This window comes from Mustela lutreola, chromosome 2 (assembly GCF_030435805.1).
Source record: "Mustela lutreola isolate mMusLut2 chromosome 2, mMusLut2.pri, whole genome shotgun sequence".
Classification (NCBI taxonomy): domain Eukaryota; kingdom Metazoa; phylum Chordata; class Mammalia; order Carnivora; family Mustelidae; genus Mustela; species Mustela lutreola.
In genome coordinates this window covers 70,937,479-70,962,752 of record NC_081291.1, presented here as the reverse complement: position 1 = coordinate 70,962,752, position 25,274 = coordinate 70,937,479, and the positions used below count along the sequence as shown (strand labels likewise).

The following is a 25,274-nucleotide window of genomic DNA, read 5'->3' as shown; positions in this document are numbered from 1 at the left end:
TATGGCAGCCAAGGCACTCCTCTCCCCAAACCTTCCAGTGGTTCCCATCTCACTCAGAGTAGGAGCCAGAGGCCTTACACTGGCCTAAGCCACCTGTCCTCCCTCCCGCCTCCGTTACCTAATCTCCTTCCATTCTTCCCCTTGCCCATTCCTCTCCTTGGTCTCTTTGCTATTCCCCCACTCCAGTGAGCATGTTCTCACGCATATGCTGTTCCCTCTGTCTGGAATGCTTTTCCCTGAGAACTGCTTCCTTAAAGTCTCTGCTCTAATGTCGCCTTCCCAGTGAAGTTTTCCCTGACCATGCTATTTAAAACTGTACCCTCATCTCCAGGCTTCCGTACCCATTTCCCTGCTTTATTTTTCTCCATAGCAATTAACACTGTTGATAGGTTGTATATATTTATTCTTATTTATTTGTTGTTTGTCTCTCCTTATAGAATGTAGACTCCAGAGGGCAGGGTTTGGTTTTGGATTTTTTTTTTCTGTCATTCTGTACAGCATTTCCAGTGCCCAGGTCAATCTCTAGCATGTAGGCAGGTGCTCAATAAATATTTATTGAAAGAATGAATGAAACTAGACTCCCTCTGCTTTCTTCCATTTGGAACTTTGAGACTTGTAACTGACTATTTTCCCCAGTGGGGACCAACCAACCATTATAAGACTTCGGAGAGGCAGAAGTGTTGAGCAAAAGCCCTATTTCTGTAGCCTGCACTATCTACCCAAACTGTCTTTCAGTGAGGGCCGGAAATGGTGCAGGTCAGACCATGTGTAGGTTGTCAGGGGGCGTGGAGGAATTTGGCCCTTGTCGTCCGCTTCTCTTTTCTGGATCAGGGCGTGGGGATAAAGGAGTACAAAATTTGGAAAAGCAAAAACCCTAAGCAGGTCTTCACAATCACTTAATTTTAGGAGTATTTGTCTTATTTAAAAAATAATAGTGATTTTTCTGGGGGGAAAAAAATGGAAGACTGTCCTTCCAACGAAAATGGTGAGAAAGGTGGGCGTGAACATGAGCAAGGCAGGTTTGAAGATAGGGAGGGAGATAGGTGTGGATGTGGTCCGGCCGTGGGGAGGCAGACCATGGGGAGGCAGTCATAGGGAAGGCAGGCTCACCCCTTATTGTATGTAGTGAGAGTTGAGGCTTCCCTTTCACTTCACAGAGCAAAGAGAAGGCTTTGAGGTATCAACAACATGGGCTACTGGGGTAAAGAAGACAAAGAATCTGGGTCTCCTGAACATCGAGAGGCATCTCTCCGCTGTGGACTAGCCAGTCTCCTCCAGCTCCAAGAGGTCATCCACATATTCCAGAACCTCTCCCTGTAAGAGACAATAGGACACTAGTGTTAGGTGACCTACCTGACTTTAAAAATGCCAGTAATGACGTGCCTGGGTGGCTCAGGCATTAAGCATCTGCTTTCGCTCAGGACATGATCCCAGCATCCTGGGATCGAGCCCCGCCTTGGGCTCCCTGCTCTGTAGGAAACCTGCTTCTCCTTCTCCCTCTGCTTGCTGCTTCCTCTACTCTCTCTCTCTGTGTCAAATAAATAAATAAACATCTTAAAAAATAAAAATAAAAGTGCTGGTAAGCAGAGACTGTCTCTAAGATGCCCCTGCTGGCTGCCTGTGTGGGCTGGAGCAGCCCTTCTCCACTACCCTTGCGCCCAGAGGACCTGACGTCCCCCTGGGAGGGATGTGGCTTCCCCTCCATGTGAACGTGGAGTCACGAGCTCTGGAACCCCCACGGATGGCCCGTGGGAAGCGGGCAATCCAGCCACCCACTTAAAGACTTGCTCAGTGCCCCCTCTTCTGGGCACCCCCAAACCCTTAGCAGTTATTCCACAGGAATACTCTCTATCTGTTCCCCTTCTGCCTTGATCAGCAGACCTGAGCTTCTTCAGGACCAGCACCTGGGTTGCTTTTCTCCCCCGGAATGTGGCATGCTGAAGGTGGGAAACCTGCTAACGGAAGAATGATGGAGAGAATTCGTGAGCAGTGCTGGTGTGCTCAAGCAGTCACTCCCTTTACAAGACAGTCTCCTGGGTACGGTGGGACCCACTTGCCCACTGTCAGGACTAGGAGCCCACCTGCTCCCTCCTTCAGCAATCAGCCTTAAGCCTCAACCTGGAATAGCCCAGCATACTTTCTGATCTCCTTCTCCGCATTGATTTCTCTCCCACAACACATCTGGGCCCAGCTGATGCCACCCATTCTCTTAACTGCCAAGAATGAGTGAACCACCAAACAGGCCAAGTCCTGCTCCCATGAGGGTCAGCCCCAATCATACCAACCACCCCTGCAAAAGCTTGGCCTCCTTCACAGAAGTCACCATCTCGGGCCAAGTCACCATCCCAGCCTATTTGCTCTATCTGATATTTTAACACACTTCCCATTAGAAAAATCTCAGCATCTGAGGATAGTTAGGAAATCTCCCAAGTACACAAGACACTAAAGGGAATCTTATTATTTTTACCAAATACATCTACCTTGTCATGCCTGAGATTAGAAACTGAAGTTATGGAAGTGGAAGACTACTGATTGAAAAAAACGATGTTCTGGGGTGTCTGGAGGCTCAGTGGCTAAGCGTCTGCCTTCGGCTCAGGTCATGATTGCAGAGTCCTGGGATAGAGTCCTAGAATCGAGCCCCGTGTGAGGTTCCCTGCTCAGCGAGGAGCCTGCTTCTCCTTCCACCTGGCTCTCTTTCTCTCTCGCTCGCTCGCTTTACTCTCTCTCAAATAAATAAATGAAATCTTTTAAAAAAGAAAAAAAAGAAAAAATGATGCTCTTTGGTTGCTTTCTGGATCCCAAAAGGAAAACACAGTAGAAGGATTGTATGTATGGCCCTGACAGCTGTCTCCAGAGTTACTGTTTCCTGCTGTGTGGCTGCTGTGACATGGGGATGATGGTATTGTCTGCTCTTAGCTCACTAATAAGTACCCAAGACAATACAGATGAAAGAAACACAACCCCCTCTGTGCCTTGTTAGAATGGAGGCACCAAGAGCCTAGCTCAGATCTGCTTGGGGAATGCACCCATTCCCCAGCTGTTGGAAATGTCGATTACTGATGGCTGATAGCTGCCCCTTTTCTGGACAACTGATCTTGAATAAAAGGAGCAGCCCCACCTGGAAGCTTAGACACCAACCCCTCTGGGCTGCCAACAACCAAGGACAGAAGGATAAACTGCCTGTAAAATGCAGGAAGAGCTCTGTGGTACAATCCATGCTCCAGAACTCCTGTGGGATCAGGCTAAGCTTGACTCCAGCTGAGACCATACATCTCCGTGGCTCCTTCCCTTACCCCTCACTTCTCTCCTACCTGAGAGCACTCCCTCAACAAATCACTCTTGTAAATGATCATCTATTTCTCTTAGACATTCCCAAATCAAACAACCATCAGAACCTGAAACTTGAAGCACCTATTTCAGCCTGCTTTACAAAGTTTCTGAAACCGTAATAAGCGTCTGCAAAATTTTTAACCAGTGTTGTGCGAACTTTCAGGAGCTCTTACAACACATTTCAACCCCAGGAAGATAATAATAAAGGAGAATGCCCTAACTTTAGCCCTAGCTAAATCGTATTGATGTTTTGTTTCAATGTTGTATTTTGTCCTTTGGAAATTTTAAAAATTAAATTAGGAATTTTATTATATTGATGATACTTTGTTTTAAATAATTACTTGCCATAATTTGATATCTAGAAAAGAAAATAGCTTGTTCTTTAGAGATGGATTAATTCTTTCACAATTCTAAAGCTTTGATTAATAAGTTAATTTCTTCCTGGACCTCTGACAGATTCTTTTTTTTATCTTGACTGTGTCAAATCCAAGAATACTAGGAGTTTTAAAGTCCAGAATAAGCCTGGTGTTCAACAGGTGATTACCAACTAGCTGTGTAACTCTGAGCAAGTCACTCCACCTTTCTAAATTTATCACCTCATCTGTGACATGACAGAGCATTTCTGAATATCATAAAAATTCTCTTGTTCTAATATCTATGATTTTTTCTAAATATATTGTCTTTGTACATCAAAAGCATTCAAAATGTTCATAGCCCTAGACCCAGGAATTCCACCCATGGGAATTTATCCTAAGGAAATGACCAGAAAAGAAGTAACCAATTTAGTCATAGCTATGTTATTTGTGAGAGAAAAAAGTTGGAAGCAACCTAAAAGCCTGCAAAAACAAAAAGCTTTACTTTAAAAAAAAAATGATACCTGGGAATATTAGTCATTAAAAAGTCATGTTTATAATAAACATTAATAAAGTTACAAAAAACACACAATCCGCTCAGTAGGCGCAGAAGACAGCAAATGACAAAATTCAACACCACTTCATGTTAAAAATACTTGACAAACTAGGAAGAGAAGGGGAACTTTCTCAACCTGACAAAGGGCACCTACCAAAAAAACACACAGCTAGCAACATTCTTAATGCTAACACAGAATGTTTTTCTTCTAAGACTGGGAACAAAACAAGGATGTCCACTCTCCCCACTTCTATTTGACATATTAGTGGAGGTTTTAGTTAGGGAAATTAGCAAAGAAAAATAAACAAAAGTCATCCAGATTGGAAGAGAAGAAGTAAAATCACCTCTATTCATAGGTAACATGAAACCCATGTTTCATGTAGAAACTCCTAAGCAACACAGTCACACACACACACACACCTGCATGTGCATGCACACACACACACACAACTATTAGAGTAAACAATTCAACAAATTTGCAGAATTGCAATATCGATACACAAAAATCAATTGTATTTCTACATACTAGCAATGAACAACTGAAAAGAAAAATTAGAAAAAATTCCATTTGCAACAGAATCAAGAATAATGAAAATTAAGAAAACATTACTGAAGAAAATCAGAGAAAACCTCCAGTAGTGGAAAGACATCCCATGTTAATGGATCAGAAGACTTATTACTGTTTAGATGTCAATACTATCTAAAGGATAAAAAAATAAATAAATAAAGGATCTTCAGATTTAGCACAATTCCTACCAAAAAATCCCGGCAGCCTTTTGCAGAAACTGGCAAGCAGGGGTGCCTGAGTGGCTCAGTAGGTTAAGCATCTGCCTTCGGCTCAGGTCATGATCCCAAGGTCATGGGATAAAATCCCACATCTGGCTCCCTGTTCAGTGGGGAGCCTGCTTCTCCATCTGCCTGCCACTCCTTCTGCTTGTGGTTTTTTTTTTTTTTCTCTCTCTCTCTGTATCAAATAAATAAATAAAATCTTTAAAAAGAAAAGAAAGAAAGAAATTAGCAAGCTGATGCTATAATTCCTATGGAAATGCAAGGACCCAGAATAGCCAAAACAACCTAGAAGAAGAATGAAGTTGGAAGACTCACATTTTCAATTTCAGGATGCAGTTCAAAGCTACAGTATTCAAGACAGTCTGGTACTGGCATAGGGATAGAAATATGGATCAATGGATTAGAATTGAGAGTCCAGATATAAACCCTTACATTTATGGTCAGTTGATTTCCTACAAGGGTACCAAGACAATTAAATAGAAAAGAAAATCTTTTCAACAAATGGTGCCGGGACAACTGGATATCAATATGTAAAAGAATGAAATTGCACTCCTACCTCTCATGATATGTAAAATGAAGTCAAATAGATTGTAGAACTTTTTTTATAAAAATCTTTAAAAAAGAGGAGTAAATTTTCATGATCTTGGATTAAGTGAGAGTTTCTTAGATATTGACACCAAAAACACAAGCAAAAAAGAAAAAAGAAATTGGCAAGCTGATACTGTAATTCATATGGAAATGCAAGGGACCCATAATAGTCAAATCAACCTAGAAGAAGAATGAAGTTGGAAGACTTACACTTTCAATTTCAAGATGCAGTTTCAACCAGATACATTGGATCTCATTAAAATTTAAAACATTTATGCTTCAAGACACCATTAAGAAAATGAAAAAGACAACCCACAGACTGCAAGAAAATATTTGCAATTCATATATCTGATGAAAGACTTATAACCAGAATATATAAAGAACACTTACAACTGAACAATAAAAAGACAAGTATCCCAATTAAAAAATGGACAAAGAATCTGAATAGACTAGACATCTCTCTAAAGAAGATATACAAATGACTAATAAGCTTATGAAAAAATGCTCAACATCATTAGTCATTAGGGAAATTAAAATCAAAACCGCCATGAAGTACTATTTCACACCCACTAGAATGGCTATAATAAAAAAGACAAACACCAAGAAGTGCTGACAAAGATGTGGCAAGTTGGAAATGTCATACACTGCTGGTGGGAATGTAAAATTGTGCACCCACTTTGGAAAACAGTCTGGGAATTCCTCAACAATTTAACTAACTACAGAGCACTATCTGACCCAGCAATTCCACTTCCACATACATAAGAGAATTTAAAACTTTTGTCCAAACAAAAACATGTGCACAAATGTTCATAGCATCATTATTCGAAATAGTCAGGAAGTGGAAACAACCCAGTGCAACTGTCCATCAACAGAGGAACATGTAAACAAAATGTGGTATATCCACAAAGTGGTATATTATTCAGCAATAAAAAGGAATTTTACATGTAACACAATATATATTACAAGATGGTTGAACCTTGAAAACATTATGCTCAGGGAAAGAAGCCAATTGCAAAAGACCACCTACCATAAGATTCTATTTATATGAAATGTCCAGAACAGGTAAATCCATAGAGCCAGAGGCTGGGGACAGAGATGGGAAAGGGATAGATAGAGGAGAAGGAATGGGAATGACTACTAACAGGTTTGGGATTTCTTTTGGGGATAATGAAAATGCCTTAAAATTCTCAGTGATGGATACACAACTTTGCATATATACTAAAACCACTATATTTTGTACTTTATGGTGTGTGAATAGTATCCCAATAAAGGTGTTCTAGAAAAACATCACAAGGGAAACTTCTCATATTACAATTTCAAATGGAAAATCCATGATATCTATTACAGTTGGGTTCATTATAAATAGATATCAGAAAATATATAGAAAACATTGGAAGTATATATCTCAAAGTATCAAGAGTGGTTTGCTCTGGACCATTAGGAACTCAGCTCTTCCTTTTTATAAATATATTTTTCTCCACTCTCCAAACTAGAGCATCCAGCCTTGCTTGTGTGTAGCCAGCACTCCTTCCTTTGCAGCGTCCTTGGGACCTTATGTCAGGCTCTGCTTCTTAACCCAACCTAGGACTCAGGACACAGTGATCACTTCCTAGTCTATAAAGCCTTTCCACATGCAGTGTGATACTTCATTTTCCCAACCCTGTGAGGTCAACATTGTTAGTCCCATTTTATAGATGGAAAACCAGAGCTCTGGGGAATTTAGTGCCTGCCAGTGATGGGTCCACCCCACGCAAATTTGTGCATGGAAAGCAAATTCCGTGATCATAACTTATTTCAAAGTGCTCCACCAAAAACCAGGGCAGTGGAAAGAGAAGACCCAGAGGCCCTGAGTTCACAGAACTTTCCTCTCCCCCAGCTCTTTGTCTATGAAGTGAGGGTCAGGCCAGCAAGTCCCTCACTGCCTTAGGAAGCATGCTCTGGTTTGTTTCAAACACATCTCTCTAAATACCCCCAATACTCCATCAGCAGTGGAGTCTTTGTCAAAAAAGGAGTCAGCTGAGGGGCACTCAGCTGGCTCAGTCAGAGAGCATGTGACTCTTGATCTCGGGGTCATGAGTTCAAACCCCACACTGGGAATAGAGATTACTTAAATAAAAACTTTAAAAAAAAGAAAAAAGGAGGCAGCTGAATGAGAATCAGGAATTTCAAGCAATCTCAGAGAATGAGAAAATGACTCACAGCAAGTACTAAATTTACAAAAAGAAAAAAAAAAAGAAAAAGATAATAATCATAACCCAGAAAAACTGGGATGAGGCTTTCCAAGTGTGTTTGGAGCACTGAGTCATTGAAAATCCACTGCATTTTTATAAAGTTAAAAAATTATCACTGGATGACTTCAATGATAGGTTCCTCCATATTCACCTTCAGGAAATGTGGTGCTATGTATGACCTGGGTTTCCTAGAAAGCTGTGATCCCCCCTCCAATGCTCTTTCATTAAAACGCCCACAGAAATTGTATTTCTCAAGGTTCCCTTCTCTTTCAGGGATGGCTTGGCCTTCCAGTGATTTCTGCAAAGATGTGAGTAATATTTTCTCTTAGCCAGACATGCGCTCAACATGAAAACTTACCTCATCATCATCCATTATATTTTCCTTCGCAAAGTCATACAGCTCTTTCTGGAGTGTAGTCACATTAAAGAACTGAACGGCTTCCTGTTCAGACACAAACACAGAATAGTTTCTATGACCAACCCTTTGATGTCAGAACTGGAGGAAGGGGGAGACAGGGTATGAACTTTTTTGGGGGGTGATGAAAATGTTTAAAATTGGACAATGGTCATGCCTGTAAAACTCTGTGACTCTACTAGAAACCACTAAACTGTACATTTCAAAAGCATGAATTTTACTGTATGTAAACCATATCTCAATTGAAAAAGAAAGGCCAACCCCAAGTTAGTGAGAAAGTGAGACAGAAAGAGAGAGCGAGTGTGTGTGTGTGTGTGTGTGTGTGTGTCTATGTTGGCCAGGGCATGAAGTGTGTATGGCAAACTGGGACAGCATATAAAAATCCCAAGGGAAATACAAGTTTAGGGCAAAGACCAACTAGAAAAGATCTTTTAAAAGTAATATATAATCTGTGGAGTTCCCTGAAAACAAACACATGGAAAGCTGAGCTTGTCCATCAAATGAATTAAATGATGGTCCATCCATAAAGGAATCTATCTTGGAGGTGTTAAAAAATAAGTAGGTATGTAAGTGTGATATGGAAAACGTTTCTGATGAATTCTTGGAAAGACAAAGCAAGTTGCACAACAGCAGGTAAAGTGTGACCCTGCTTCTGTAAAAATAAATAAATACAAAAATAAATAAATACAACAACCCTAAAAACCCACGACTTCAGGGCGCGGGTTATTCACAAAGTCTGCAAGGTGGAGAAAGGTACTTATTTCACGGCCTCCCGGGCTGGGCTTCAAGCATAAATAACACCTGTGCTCAAAAAATTGAGTGTGGTAGATAATCTCAAAAGAGTTCGCAACAGGGCTGACTTTCAAGAAGCTAGTTTCAAGAAGTGTATCTTACTCATACTGTTCACTTATAAACCCAGAAAGCAAAGATCTCCCGTGGAGCAGCGGGTAGAGCTGTATATACAAGCTGTATACACGAGCAAATGCATAGCTATAAGGCAGACGGTAAAGAAAAAGTGTGGGATTTTGAAGGAATTACATTTTCTAAGTAAAACTATTTTGTAATGTTTGACATTTGTAGTTTTTACTGATTTAGGAATCAGAATAGAGCAGTAAAATGTTAAAAGACCACAAAAACCCACCCAGAAAAAAGGGGTTCCCCTTCATTTCTATAATAATGCTTTCCCCTAAGAGGCAAAGCAGTCGCCTAACGGGAGAAGGAAGAGGCCCGCAAACGTGGTGCCCCGCGCCCCGCCACCTACTGGTCTGGGCTGGAAATGCTCATCTGCGAGGCCCCACTTGTCCCTGTGGTACTGGTAATACACCAGGTTCTGCCGCATGACCTTGTCGTCGTGGTCAAAGAGCAGGTAGCTGACCGCGCAGGGGGCCGCGTTCTTCAGGTCGTTCACTGAGGCCGGGGAAAAAAGAGGCGCAGGAAATCAGCAAACCGTGCCCTGAAGTTCCCCTCAGCCGCACTGGCTTCCTAAAAAAACATCCACGGGCAAGCCCCTTCTCCACAGCCCCTCCTTGGGAAAGCCTGTGACCGGCCAGAGCCATCCCTGGGTGGGCCAGGCACAGACTGGGTCTCCACAGCAGCCGGGAGTGGTTCTGAAACATGGGATTTCTCATTAGGTAGATGCCTTTGCCGAAATGTCTACTATGTTCTACTTCAGGCTCCACTGACCTGAGCGGGGAAGGCTGAGTCCCCTGGACTGTCCTGGGGCTGAGGGATGTAGGGAGGAGATGCCTGGGTCCCACCTGGATGGCACCATAATCCCCAGATCCACGCAGCCCTCCTACAGCTAGCCTAAACCTAGAAGACGCAAAGGATGGTGGGCCTTCTGGGCTGGAAGCGAGGTGAAGTCACCCGGTATCGACGTCTCCTTAGACTTGCCCCACCTATGACAGCACCTTGAGCATAGGGGATCTGCAGGCGTTGGGATTTGTTTTGGAGGTGGGGGGCAAGGGGAAAGAGGTGATTAGCCGCAAGCCCTTGGGTATTTATCCTGGCACATGACCCTCCAATTTTAAAGCTCTAGTTAGCCCGAGTAACCAAAACGTGGGTATGAATAAATTGTGCCACCCAGTGGCTGTCTCCTGTAACAACGACCCTAAAAACCCACGACTTCAGGGCGCGGGTTATTCACAAAGTCTGCAAGGTGGAGAAAGGTACTTATTTCACGGCCTCCCGGGCTGGGCTTCAAGCATAAATAACACCTGTGCTCAAAAAATTGAGTGTGGTAGATAATCTCAAAAGAGTTCGCAACAGGGCTGACTTTCAAGAAGCTAGTTTCAAGAAGTGTATCTTACTCATACTGTTCACTTATAAACCCAGAAAGCAAAGATCTCCCATGGAGCAGCGGGTAGAGCTAGAGGTTTGGGTCCATAGGTATCTACAGGTCACAGCCACCATCTCTGATAGGCAGGGCAGAGCGTGTGAGGATTCCAAGGAAAAGTGTGCTGCCAGAGCCTGGATATATCTGGAACACTTCTAAAGGCCTAGTGCTCTGGCTTTGCACAGGCAGAGCCACGCCCTGCTCAGAGGATTAGAACACCTGCTGGATTCTTTCCCTTTCAGAGTCCAACATGGTGTCTTGCTCAGGAAGGTGCCAAAACAGGTTTTCAGGAAAATTAAATAAAAACACCAGCTTATCAAACAACAGTAGCTTGTGTTTTCATCCACAGAAAACTTTTATTTCTTTTTTTAAAAGATCTTATTTATCTGAGAGAGAAAGAGAGAATGAGCAGGGGGAGAGATAGAGGGAGAGGGAGAAGCTGACTCCCCGCTGAGCAGGGAGCCCAACACAGGGTTCAATACCAGGACCCGGGATCATGACCTGAGTCAAAGGCAGCTGCTTAACTAACTGTGCCACCCAGGCGTCCCAACAGAAAACTTTTAAACTATAAATCCCAGACTGGCAAAGTGTTGACAAAAGATCAAGTTGGATGATGGGCATACTATACAGTTCATTATACCATCATCTCTAATGTACACTTTACATTTTCCAGAATAAGTTTTTAAAATATACACGACTTTCTATAATTCTCATTAAAATAGGGCTCTTCCAAGCATGGATGAATATAAACACAGAGTTAATACTAAGTGGGGATAAGTGGGGGAGATGGGAATGGGTGCTCTGCTTTGGGTGTTTCTCTGCACATCTCTGAGATGCTCACTTTGCTGTAACAAGCCTATAAGTCTTTTCATAAGAAAGTGCTAATTGATCACTTAGACTGAAAAAGAGTGCTCTTCATAAGCAAAACACTGTCTAGGAGAAAACTGTCCCCTTGTCATTAGAACGCAGCCAAATAAATAGTTGCTGGGGACCCATCGTGAGCTTGGTGTGTCTCATGTGAAAGCATGTTCCTAGATTATATAAAATAAGACTTGGGGTGTGTGGGTGGCTTGGTCGTTTGGGCATCTGACTCTTGATTTCGGCTCAGGTCATGATCTTGGGGTGGTAGGATAGACCCCATATCAGGCTCTGTGCTGACCATGGAGTCTGCTTAGGATTCTCTCTCCCTCTGCCTCACTCCCCACCCCAGCTCACTCTCTACACCCCACCCCACCCCTCACCAAAAAGAATAAGACTACTCTTCTCTATGCTCAATAATCCTTTACCTAGTACCAGGATTACAGTGGCAAATAAAATATCCCTGCCTCTGCACGGGAAAGGACACCTGCTGAAGACACACCTCACCCTCCTGTTGATCTAAGGAACGTCCCAACCAAGGGACATTTCAGGATATCTCATCGCATCCTTAGATGAGGTTCAGGCTGTCATACTAGCAGGTTCACTACTGAAAGGGGCAAGTTCCCCTACTCACAAAGCTCTGCTGTAAATGACAGCTACAGGGTCTTCTCAGGAATAATCCTGATGAGCAAAGTTAAATACAAACACACACACATATAGAAGAAAATTTTTTTCTTTCTTTTCTTTTTTTTGTCCCTTTTCTAACCTTCAGCAGGAGGCACATCTTTCAGTCCTGAAGAGGATAGGAAGGGAGATAAAAAGGCAGGTGGCTATTGCAAGAAGAGGAAACTCAACAAAGAACATAATAGCCACAGTGGGGAAAGAGGGCTGTGGAAGCCAAGGTCATTGGTCCCTTGACAGCATATCCCTGAGTCCCCGAGGATACCTATCCCTGAACGGGAAGGATCCTCCTGTGCTTGCCACCGCAAGGTTCCTACCACTCAGACAACATCAGTTATGGGGAGAGGAGGAAGGGGCAAAAAGAAAGACTCTGAAGTCTCAACTCTGACGAACTTTCTCTTATATTTGTCTCCCTTCGACTCCTTGGAATGTTCTGATAGATTAACTCGAATTTCAGGCCCAAGAAGGACAGAATGGAATAAAACTCAGTCTGGAAGGGAAGGCTGATGATAGGGAGGAGATAAGGTCATGTGCTAGTGTACAAATACCCTAAGAATTCTACACATATCAGCTCACAAGGTTAGAACAATTATCTCCAATTTACAGATGAGGAAACTGAGGCACGGAGAAGCTAGGAAGTGATGAAGCGGAAACATAAACCGAGGTGGTCTGGCCCCAGGGACTGTGCCCTGAATCACCAGGTCTTGCTGGCTGGCTTTCTGTGCAAAGCACGGCACCAGGGCTGTCAACACAACCTTGACGAATTCTCTCAACAACCAGTGGTAAGTGTTGTTACCCCCGTTTTTTACAGATGGGGAAGCTGAGTCTCAGGAGAATTAAGGACCTTGCCTAAGAGCTGGTAGAAGATAATTACTTACATTTATAATAAGCAAACTGCAAGTAATGATACATGGTGGCCACAAATTTCTCCACTGGGTAGCCTCCTATAACGGGCGTGAGGTTCTTTTCACACTGTAGTTTGCATTCCAGGACCTCTACGTAATGATCTGAAAGAAGCCACACAAATTCTCAGAGCAGCACATTCATCAGCCTCTCAGTATTCCCGCTGCCCCACTCGGTGATCCAGGTAAAAGGTAAAGATGATACGGGGAAAATACTTGCAACACTTATGATGAAAGGGCTAAAATCCTCAATACATAAACTTCCCTAAAACAGTAAGAAAAAGGACAAACACCCAATATAAAATGGCCAAAGGATGTTCACAGAAAAGAAATCATAAAAATGGCAAAGACACATTGTGAAAAGATAAACCTCATTTGTCATGAAGAAACACAATCCCACCTAAAATATTTTAAATTGCTAAATTTGCAAACAACAACAAAAATCCCGTTTTGTTGAAGTAGGGTTGACACACATGTTACGTTAGTTTCAGGTATACAACATAGTGATTCAACAAATCTATGTATTTTGTTGTGTTCCCCATAAGTGTAGCTACTGCCTGTCATTTAAATGGGCAAACTTTTAAAAATTTGGTAACACCCAGTGTTAGGGAGAAGATGGTGAAATTTATACTCTCCTATTCTGTCGGTAGAAGCAAAATATGAACACATTTTTTGGAGAGCCATTTGGCAAAATGCATCAAAGGTTAAAATGCACATATCCGTTGGCCCAGCAGTCTACTTCTTCTTTTTTTTTTTTTTTAATTTCTTTTCAGCGTAACAGAATTCATTGTTTATGCACCACACCCAGTGCTCCATGCAATACATGCCTTCCATAATACCCACCACCTGGCTCCCCCAACCTCCCATCCCCAACCCCTTCAAAACCCTCAGATTGTTTTTCAGAGTCCATAGTCTCTCATGGTTCACCTCCCCTTCCAATTTCCCCCAACTCCCTTCTCCTCTCTAACTCCCCTTGTCCTCCATGCTATTTGTTATGCTCCACAAATAAGTGAAACCATATGATAATTGACTCTCTCTGCTTGACTGATTTCACTCAGCCTAATCTCTTCCAGTCCCGTCCATGTTGCTACAAAAGTTGGGTATTCATCCTTGCCCAGCAGTCTACTTCTAGGAAAGTTTCTTTAGACACAGCCACATAAAAGCACTGTTGCAACAAGCAGACCTGGAAATAACCTGACTGCCAATCAACAGGTGATTAATCAAATATGGTACATACAAATAGTAGGAATCTAAGAAGCCATTAAAAGAGAATAGGTAGACCTAAATATAATAATAGAGAAAGACATCAAAGACTACATTTCCCAACCTCCCCTGCAGTTGGGTTGGCGCCCTATGATTAGTTGTGCCAATAAAATGTGGATCGCAACAACTAATGAAAACTACTTCCACTGCTTTCAGGACTGATCACTAAAATCCTCCCACATGAACCACGGCCCCTCCCTTTCCTCCGTTTGTGCAGCTACCGGCAAAAGATCCAGGATGATGGTACACATTTTGTTGGCCAGACTGTAGATGACAGGTACTCTCATACATTTTTGCTAGGAAACAACATGGTAACTATAAAATACTAAATAATTTACAAAGACATTTTCTCTTTGAACTACCAATCCAACTTATGTTGACTCTGAAAACACACCTCCACACTTAGCCAAAAAAAAAAAAAAAAGGCCTAAAGTTCTCCACTGAAGTATTACATGTAATAGTAGAAGATTGGCACAAACCAAATGTCCATCAGAGAGTTGAATAAACTGTGGTGCCTCATTCCTCCCACCCCTCAGTGGAGTAGTCAGCAACAACAAAAAGAATGACTCTCTCTATGTGCTAGCCAGGATATATTGCTAAGTGAAAAAAACAAAGAACAGAACAGTGTATAAAGTATAGTACCTATTCAGTGTGAGAAAAGCAAACCAAAAAATACAGAGAAATAGATGTACATATATACAAACTTTATAGAGAAAAAAGAAATCAGGCAAGAATCCTCAATATCTGCTCATTTGCTATGTGTATGGTCATAAGGGAGGGGATGAATACAATTTGATGAACAGCAAATTGTCCTCATCATGAAGTATTTTTTTCCCAAATTATTGATTAGTATCAAAAGGAAATATAGTATTGCTGAGAAGCTGGGTACTGGAAACATTTTAACCAAATGCTTAAAAATCAACGTCACCAGTAAGGGGCAAACAGGTACCATGCACATCTGAATGGGATACCCCGAGAAGCATACTTCTGTAATGTTCCAGCCCAATGTGTACAACCTGAATATAACAGGAACTCATACTGAGGAATATTCTATAAAGTGACTGGCCCATGTTCTTAGCCATTTTTTTAAAGATTTGACTTATTTATTTGACAGAGAGAGCACAAACAAGGGGAGTGGCAGTAGAGTGAGAGGGAGAAGCAGGCTCACTGCAGAGTAGGGAGTCCAGTGTGGGGCTCAATCCCAGAACCCCAGGAGAAGGACCTGAGCCGAGGGCAGATGCTTAACCGACTGAGCCACCCAGCCACTCCTAGCCTATATTCTTAAAAAAATATGAATGGCATAAAAAAATATGAATGGCATAAAAACAAAGGCCAAGGAACTGTTCCAGATTAAAGAACACTAAAGAAAAATGACAAATAAATAGGAAACATGATATTGGATTGGACTGTACCAGGAAAGAAAAAGTTGCTAGAGGGCATTTATGGAATAAGGGGCAAAACTGGAATATAAACTATGGATCAGATAAAAGTATTGTCTCAATATTAAGTTGCCTGAATTTAATAACTGCATTGTGGATTTATACAGAATATTGTTATTCTTAGGAAATTTACTGAAGTATTATGGGGGAAAGGGTCATGATGTATGCAACATATTCTCAAGTGGTTCTGTAATAAAAATAATTACTTACACAAATCCAGAGAGAATGATGAAGTAAATGTAGCACAGTGTGAAAAATTGGTGAATCTGGATAAATAGCTTATGAGAGTTCTTTGTACTACTCTTGCTACTTCTTTATAGGTTTAGATTACTTAAAAATAAAAAATCAAAATAAAACTGAAAATAAAAAAATTATTTTAAAATAAAATACAAAAATTTTAAACAAAAATATTCTCAATTATCCATCTATCTACATATAAAGATATAGAGATATATCTTTGGTAGATCAAAGATAAACTGATCTTTGCTTATTTTTGTAGGAAAAAAAAAATCTTATAGGGGTATAAGCTGGAAGGTAATAAAAATGGTTACCTTTGAGGTGAGTGGAATGGGTAGAAGAGATGTGGATAGAAGCAAGACTTCCTAATAACTGTCTGTAACTCCTTCCTCCCCTTCAGCCTAGGAAATAATAACTCCACTACTAGTAGCCCGAGGGTACCATTTTCCCCCTTTGGGGTTCACTTTCACCCACATTTCTATGAACAAATCCATATTGAGGTATCCTTATGTATGTCCGCCATCTATCTCCAGTCAGGACCCTGACTATACAGAAGGAGACTTATTTTTTACAGTGTATCCTTCTGTGGTTTTTCACAGTTTATACTATGTGCATATATGTTACCTATTCTAAAAATATAATAAGGTCCCAGATTAAGTATAATTTAGGTGAGGTGAGAGGATTTCACTGAGGTAAGACTCTAGTCAAGACTGCCTGGGTTCAAATCCCAGCCCTTCCCCAGAGAACAATAAGCACAGTACTTAACCTCTCTAGGCCTCAGCTTTCCCAGCTATAAAATGGGGAGAATGCTAGTACCTTTCTCATAGGGTTGCAAACTCAAAATAATACCCATAAAGAGCATAGAACAGGGTCTGGCATCTAGTTAGAACATAAAGTCACTTTTTCTAGCAATTGTCTATAGTCAAAACATGGTAACTTCAAGGAAGCACTCTTTCCGTACCTCTCCTTCAGTCTGAGTGTAGGGAATACTTCCTGACATTATAGGCATGAAGGGATGCGGGAAGGAACACGAGAACTGAGCACCAACTAGGAAGCCGTCTTCTGCCCCCACCTCCACAAAAAAAGAAAATCAACCCTGAGCCTGATCAAGCCTCACCATCCAGCTTCCAAGTTATAAGAAATACAGGGAATAGAGAACCAAGGGGGTATAGTCAGCAAAATCCAGACTGTGGGAATCTCTCAGGGGCCAATGATCTCGTTTTTCAATAACCAAGGGGAGAAAATAGATGTGGAGGAAAAACCTACTGATGATTTAAAAGGCAACCAATTTGCTACAATATTTTTGAGGCTGGAGGACATTATGCTAAGTGAAATAAGCCAGTCGCAAAAGGGCAAATGCTATAGGATTCTACTTCTCCAGGGTACCCGGAGTAGTCTCATTCACAGAGACAGAAAGCGGAGTGGTGGCTGTCAGGGAAGGAGGGGAGCTGCTGTGGAATGGATACGGGACATCCATTTGGGAAGATGAAATGATGGGAGGCTAAGATGGACAGCGGTGGTAGGGGCACGTCAGCGCGCATGTATTATACACCACTGGAATGCACCCTTAAGGGTGTCTAAACTAGTAACGTTTTATATAATGTGAGTCATGAATTGCTCTCAGACCGATTTTTATTTTTTCAAAAGCCTGCAGGGGATCTGTAACCGGGCAGGGCTGATCTGCGGGACCCCCTTTCCAAGCCTGTGCTTGACTGAACATTGTACTCAGGGATTTTTTTTCAGAAACCCCTGCTAAATCAAAGGCTGGACATGTGGGTTACATATTACTTCCCCAGCCACCATTCATACTGAAGTTCAACAGCTCCTCAGAGGGACACCTGGTTGGCTCAGTCAGTTAAGGGTCTGCCTTCAGCTCAGGTCATGATCCCGGGGTGCCAGGATCAAGTCCCACATTGGGCTCCTTGCTCAACGGAGAGCCTGCTTCTCCCTCTGCCTCTGTCTACCACTCAGCCTACTTGTGCTCTCTCTCTCTCTTTCAGATAAATAGATAAAAATCTTTTTAAAAAAAGGGGGGGGGTGTCCTCGGAGTCCCTCCTGTGTGCCAGGAAGGCACGCAGATGCCACAAGACAGCTGTCCTATTTACATGTGGAATATGGCCTGCCACCAACCTGCGATGGAAAGATAGAAATCCTTGAAGTCCTTGATCTCCCTGGAGCCCTCGCAGGCAGCGAGACACTCGTAAAAGGCTTTGAAGAAATCGGGAAGGGCCAGCTCCATGTCTGTGACGGACGTCCTCCAGTTCTCGCCATTGTAGGCCCGCACAGCCCGGATGAACAGGCTCTGGAAAGCAAGGAGAGGAGGTGAAGCTCCCAAACATGAAGGTGCTGGGCCGTCCAACCGAGAGCAGTCAGACCATCGTGGAGCTCCACTCTCATTAGTCCCCAAAAAACCACGCTGACCCTAAATTGAATAGGAAGCCGCCCAGGAACTGACTTATATCTAGCTTTTCTACCCTATGTGCAATGGTACGCTTCTTATTTGATTCAAAAAGTAGGAGGTGCTTGATAATAAAATCAAATTCAAGTCAAGAAAAACTATAGTGACAGAAATTAGGGCACTGGCTGCCAAAGGTCAGGGGTTGGGACAAAGGTGTGATAGGAAAGGGGCCTGAGGGAACATTTTAGGGGAGATGAAAATATTCTGTGATGTGACTGTGATGGTAGTCACACACTCGCATACCTTTACCAAAACTCATTGAATTATACACTTAAAATTAGTCAATAAATTTTAAATAAGTTCTACGTCAATAAAGCTGGTTTTTACAATTGAAACACAGAAGAGATATATACACTTGACAGCGGGCGGCAGACACCCTTCCCCCAACAGTTAAGTATAAAATAGGAATGCCAAGCCTTAGTACTAATTCCTGGGGAGGGCAGGCATGTGCCAGATGGTGGAATGTCAAGACACTTCTGCTAATTGCTGACTGGACCAGATAAAAGATGAATAACTGGGCTGAGGAAGCCGCTGGGTCTCACAAGAAATGAGTAAAGATCTCAGGTACATGCACGACCCGGCTCACCTGGGGGGTCCTGTGGAAATAAGCACGCATGCTCCACCTGGAGTTCTTGTTCAGCTGCTCCAGGATGGAGGTGTCTAAGGACCACCCCTCGGACCTGAACCCCAAGCATCACGTGTCAGATAGAGAGGCTGATCTCCCTAACCTCCTGAGCATGCAGCATCCCCTGGAAATAAGGCAGGCAGAGAACCGAACCGCATGCCCAGAGGCTGGGAAAACAAGCAGCAAGTCCAGGCAGCTGGCTCTGCAGGAACCGCTGGGCGGCAGCAAGAAGCAAACCACACCTGGAGACGGAAGCCCTGGGCACACGGTCGGGCAGCCCCAGCCCACCCGGCAGGACTCCGAAGAGGGAGAGAATGGTCTAGCCCACCTGCAGTTAGACACAGTGCACTGACCACGAGCTCTCAGCTCTGCTCCCCAAGCCCAGTGAAGACCACAGTGAAAAAGGTTCAAAGGCAGAAATCCTTTTCACTGAGAATGAAAAAGGGGCCAGCAATAGACAGGACATTTCAACAACTTTTGCAAGGACCGAAAGCCAAATTATCACAGAGGAGGGTCTGGGGGAGAAGTGATCCCCCCACCCGCCCCCACCATGCACTACACTACGTCATACACCTGTCGGCATTTGCAGGCACTAGCGACCACAGAGACTGGTGCTAGGCACAGAAGAGAAAGCAGGGCCAAAAGTCTGAACAGCATTGTTAGAGCCCCAGGTTTCCTTGAACACCCACCTGTCCACCCAAGGGATCATACCTCCCAAAGGCACTCCTCACCAGAGAATGGAGATTTATTCTAGAGACTCCATCTATAAGGGCTGGAGGGTCAGGGATCAGGCATAGCAGAGTGGGGGTTGAGGCATGAGGCTAAGAACCAAGAAGCAGATAGTCTCTGACTCAGCTGTGAGGCCCCCACCGCTCTCCCCAGACTGGCTCTCAGACATGGGTAGACAAGCATGGTATTTCACGAGTCCTACAAGAGCTTGGAGAATGCTTCCCTGGAAAACTGATCAAGACTCTGTACTCTGGGGGCGCCTGGGTGGCTCAATGGGTTAAGCCTCTGCCTTCAGCTCAGGTCATGGTTTCAGGGTCCTGGGGTCGAGCCCCGCATCGGGCTCTCTGCTCGGCAGGGAGCTTGCTTCCCCCTCTCTCTCTGCCTGCCTCTCTGCCTGCTTGTGATCTCTCTCTCTCTCTATGTCAAATAAATAAGTAAAAAATTTTAAAAAAAAGACTCTGTACTCTGTATGTGAGGGTCACCACCAATGACAATGTGAGCTTGCAGTCTGGCTGCATGACAGGTGACCCTAAAGTTAGTCCTTGGCTGGGATCTATCAGCTCCTCATGGATACTTCCAACATATCCCTCTGGTTTTGTTTTTTTTTTAAGATTTTATTTATTTATTTGACCGACAGAGATCACAAGTAGGCAGAGAGGCAGGCAGAGAGAGAGAGGAGGAAGCAGGCTCCCTGCTGAGCAGAGAGCCCGATGTGGGGCTCAATCCCAGGACTCTGGGATCATGACCCGAGCTGAAGGCAGAGGCTTTAACCCACTGAGCCACCCAGGCACCCCGCATATCCCTCTGTTTTTTAACCATGCCCTAAGCCTTCCCAGGTACCCATGCCCCTGGCTACCAAACTCAGTAGGTCTGAACAGTAAGTGCTCAAAGGAGTTAGATGCTTCCTCATTCATTCCCATCAGACTCCCCTTCACAGATGCATAGATTTCAGTACCCTCTAATCTGTCAAGTCAGTCCTCCAAGACCCTCGATTCCCTTTCCACCTCAGTACATATGTGTGTGTGTGTGTGTGTGTGTGTGTGTGTGTGTGTTAAAAGATGTGTCTTCTAGTTTCATCAGAAATGGAGACTTACGCTCCTGTTTCTTGTGTTTCTGGTCATTTTTGGATGATATCCAAGATATGTGTATATTCCTCTATCTTAAAACTAAATGATCCAATGACCTTCTTAAAAAACAAACAAACAAACAAAAACAAACAAACAAAAAACCCTCCCTCCTTACAAAGGGAGATAGAGTAGGAGTGGAAGGGTGCATAAAGGGAGAGGGAGAATCCCAACCAGACTCCCCATTGAGAGAGAAGTCTGACCTGGGGCTCAATCGCATAACCTTGAGATCATGACCTAAGCAGAAATCAAGAGTCAGACACTTAACTGAGCCACCTAGGTGCCCCCAAATTACCTTATTTCTAAAATACAGCATTTAAAGGAAATGTGTCTTTAAGTGCCTCATAGAATGTAAAATCTCATTCTCAAATGGGTCAACTGTGCTAAAAAGTCAATCATTTCCATTGTCATAAAACTCAACAACGCCACCAAAAATCATTAGAGGTCCTGGGATGTCAATAGCTATTCATCAAGACCCGCTTCTGCAGCCACTCACACTGCAACTGGCTGGCAGTATAAAAACCCAAATATACCTCGTATGACTTCGTTTCCAAGTCCTTAATGTAGTCCTCGGCATCGGGCAAGCTCTTGTAATATGCCATATTTCTCTTCATCATTTCGTCATCAGGGTGCTTCAGTAGAAAGGTGTGAGCGGCAGCAATGGCTTTTGGAAGATTATTCGCCTGAGTACAACAAAGAAAGGGGAGATCTGCTCAATGGAGGATGGGCAGTGATTTTTGCAAAACCTTCAAGTAACTCTGTGTTTCAACACGATGCTTCCAGATGAGGGTTCCGTGACTTCCATGGCCCATCAAGACTTGCATTCTCTTGCCCTCTAGCTTCCAGTGGGGTTCACCAGTGAGGAGCCCCAGTGGAAGCCTGAAGGAAGGCAAGAGGGTAAAGTTGCGTTACTTATCTCCTCGCTCCCTCCCTTCAGTCATCTTGGGCCACTACTGGCCCTTATCTGAAGGTCACAGCTCTTCTCGAGGTGGCCCTCTCCCTCCTTCCTGCTTCCTGGAACCGTCCTCTCCTGAGCCTTTTTTGGCCCCGGGGTGGGGGGTCACCTCCCACCATTACTAGCCTTTGTAAATAACCACTTTTCAACATTCCTCCAATTACCCAGTGGGACTACATCACAACTTTTCTGCTGGAAAAAATATACTAATATTTTCCAACATATAAATATATTGGAAATATATATAATATATAAATATATATAATATATAAATATATAAAAGTATATAAATATAAGTATATAGAAAATATATAAATATATAATCAAATATATATAAATATGTATAAATGTATCATATATAATATATAAATATACAAATTTACATTTATATATTTATATATAAATTATTTATTCACTTCAACTTGGGCCCTGCCCTCTGGAACATGGAGCTACATCTTGGCAGCTAAGCCTCCGACAGAAACCCAGACAAGTTTTGGAGAAAGGGACTACCCTCCCAGGTGCTCTAGAGAGACAAGCCACCTACATGAGAGGACCCCAGCCACCTATCAAATGAGCCACTCCTAAATCGGCCTCAGTGTGTAGCAGGAGCAGACAGCTTTGTCTCCCACACCAGCCTACAGACTGTAGGTGCCTGGGGTGGGTGGGGGGGTGTATATGCATACCTCCAATCATGTCCTCCTCCACCCCATACACCGAGATTGACAAGAAAAACATCGTTAAGGCAACAGTGACACCACCTCAAATCACTTCTTCAGTGACTTTCTGTTGAAGCAGCTAAGATCCTGGCTTCCTAATAAAATCTCGAACCTTTCCTGTCTTTTGGGAGATCTCAAAATACCAAGACAGATGGTATTTCACTGACTTCTAAGTAAGTGATTATATCAAGTTCTGTTAAAGGTTTTAAAGAATAGCTGTGACCATCCTGATGTTTGAGGCCACCATCATGAAGGAGAAAACCTTTGCCTTCCGGTCACATTAAGTAAAATACTCTTCCCCTCCTCCCTATATCACTTGTTTCAAATTCATCTGTAGATGAATCAGCTTCTACTAGTCTCCACTTTTAAAAATAAAACATTTCCCCCTTGATTATATGACTCAAATTTGGTTCAGACTGTATCTGGCAAAAACTAGGCAAAAAAAAGAGAATTAAAGGAGTTATTTTTGTTAAAACATAGTCCTTTAAGAGCCAGCCATCATTTTTCAATGTCCTGGAGCTTTATTAATCTTATCCCCCGGTTTTATTTTAAACTATTTTTTTATTGCCAGGACAAACATTAACAAAAGTGATACTTTATATAAAGATATGAACACAGAAATAACTCAGCTTTTCACCTACTTGGGGTTTTGTGCTATTGTACTGTTCTTATGAATGCAACCTAAGGTGGCTCTGTTTCAGAAATATGAAAAACAGATCTTGCAATCCAAAGACTCAAAGCAAAAAGCAAAAAAGAAAAAAAGAAAAAAAGAAAAAAAAAGAAACAAAGACTCAAAGCAAAGTTTCAAACAAAACAAAACAACTTCTACCTCCAGAGTCTGGAATGCGCCCTGAATCTATTTTTGTAGTCATGAAAATGACTACAATATATTCCCTTAAAAATCATTTTCAATTAGCTAAAGTAGAAACTGGACTTTGAGAGGGCTTTCTTGGCAAAAACTGGTAACGACCCGCGAAGTTAAAGTCGCTTTATCCAGTTAGGGCATTCAGCCCATTCTTAAAACTTGAGGGTCCGCAGAGAAAGGACTCCAAGGATCAAGAACTGCCATTTGTGGCTATTTTTAGCCAGCAATCACAGAGTTTAAGTAGCCACAGAGGAGTATGACAACTGTGTTAAATTCCAGATCAAACGGCCGAGAGCGCCAACCTTGATGAGTCACAGCGCACTGTTCTGCTCCTCCAGGCCGGTGTGTGCTCCCGACAAACCCTGGCCCTGGCCAGGCCTCAACTTCCTTTTCTTTAAAAGGAACTAGTCGGCACCTCAGGTCCTCTTCCCCTCTGTTACTGAAAGTCGCCACTTATTTGAGAAAAGGGGGTTTTAACGGTATGCACAGAAAAGAGGAGTCTGTCTTTCAAATAACAGGTAACATTTATCAGGCACTGCTGGGTGGTTGACGCTCTGTGTACGTATTCTCTGCCCCCAGAATAACCCTTCTAGATAAGCATTTTCATCTCTATCTAAGATGAAGAAGGGGGGACAGGATCTGGAGGCGTCCTTTGAACGCTGGGTGGGAGCAGGCTGCACGGGGGAAGGCGGTGCGAGGCCACCCCAGGCGGAGGGGCGGGGCCAGGCCTGGGGGCGGGGCAGGGGCCGGGCCTGGGCCTGGGGGCGGGGCCGGACGGGCAGACTTGCCTTGAAGTAGGCGAACTGCAGGAACTTGTAGGGTTCACGGCGCTGGAAGTCGGCCAGCACTTCGCGGCTGGGCTGGGACTGGCGGAAGGCTGGCAGGCCCTGCTTGCAGCGCTTGAGGCAGTGCGCGCGGCGCAGCAGGCCCCCGAATAGGCGCAGCTCGGGGTAGTGGGCGAGGCCGGCGGCGGGCTCGGGCTGGGGCACCGCGCTGCAGTTGCGGTGGCAGAAGGCCTCGCTGTCGCGGAGCAGGCGGTGCAGCCGCAGGCTGATCTCCAAGTAGCCCACGCTCTCCGCCCAGTGCTCGCCGCTGTATTGATCCAGCGCGTGCCGATAGGCCGACTCCAGCGGCATCAGCTCGTCCCGCGGGAAGCTGCGGAAGCTGTAGCGCTCGTACTGGGCGCGCCCGCAGCGCAGCACACAGCCCGCGCACAGCAGCGCCAGCAGCGAGGCGGCCGCCCGGCTCCCCCACTCCATCGCGCCCGGCGGAAGGAAGGAAGGAGGGAAGGAAGGAAGGGGACGAGAAGGCAAGGAAGGCGGAGGACTGCGCTACGCGGCGAGCCCCAGGCTTGGGAGGCGGGGATACCAGCCTCCGGCCCGCCCCGTCCTGCCGGCCGTCCCCACCCAGCGGGGGGTCCGGGAGAAGCTCCCGGCTCCGGGAGGGTGCCGAGGGGGTGCTGCGCTGCCCTCTGGTTCTGCACGGTCTAGCCCGAGCTCCCGGGCTCCACTGTTCATTTGTTTGGAGCTGGCAGTCTGCAAGCGAGGCGCGGCGCTAACGATCACAGCACAGCTTAAACTTTCTCATCACTTTGAAGACTCGTGAAAGCACAGATTTCTAGGCGGTGCTCTCGGAGTTTTTGACTCAGCAAGTCTGAGGTGAGGGTCTGAGGATTTGCATTTCTAACCGGCACCCTGGTGAGGCTGCTGCTGAGGGTCCAAGGCCTGCACTTTGATAACACTGCCAACGACCTTACATTTCAGTGAGAGAGGAAGAAAAAATAGAATTAATAAGGATGTCAGTGGCACTTTGTAAGTTGTTTAGC

At 44.0% G+C, this 25,274-nt stretch overlaps 1 protein-coding gene across 4 annotated transcripts; it reads right to left on the bottom strand.

Annotated features, from left to right (window-relative positions):
- Positions 1-386: 386 nt before the first annotated feature.
- On the bottom strand, positions 387-24,838 carry CRTAP (cartilage associated protein). 4 transcript variants are annotated; one of them, XM_059162199.1, is made up of 8 exons: positions 24,238-24,829; positions 21,447-21,596; positions 18,108-18,279; positions 13,015-13,143; positions 9,524-9,669; positions 8,206-8,289; positions 5,344-5,396; positions 387-1,314 (listed from the first exon to the last, which is right to left on the bottom strand). In XM_059162199.1, the coding sequence occupies exons 1-8, from the start codon at positions 24,706-24,708 to the stop codon at positions 1,194-1,196; spliced, it is 1,326 nt and encodes a 441-aa protein (XP_059018182.1). In that variant the 5' UTR covers positions 24,709-24,829; the 3' UTR covers positions 387-1,193. The 4 variants fall into 4 exon arrangements, with proteins under 4 accessions (XP_059018182.1, XP_059018184.1, XP_059018183.1 ...); XM_059162201.1 differs by lacking the exon at positions 13,015-13,143 and having other exon boundaries at positions 24,238-24,838; XM_059162200.1 differs by lacking the exon at positions 5,344-5,396 and having other exon boundaries at positions 24,238-24,818.
- Between the last annotated feature and the right edge of the window lie 436 nt (positions 24,839-25,274).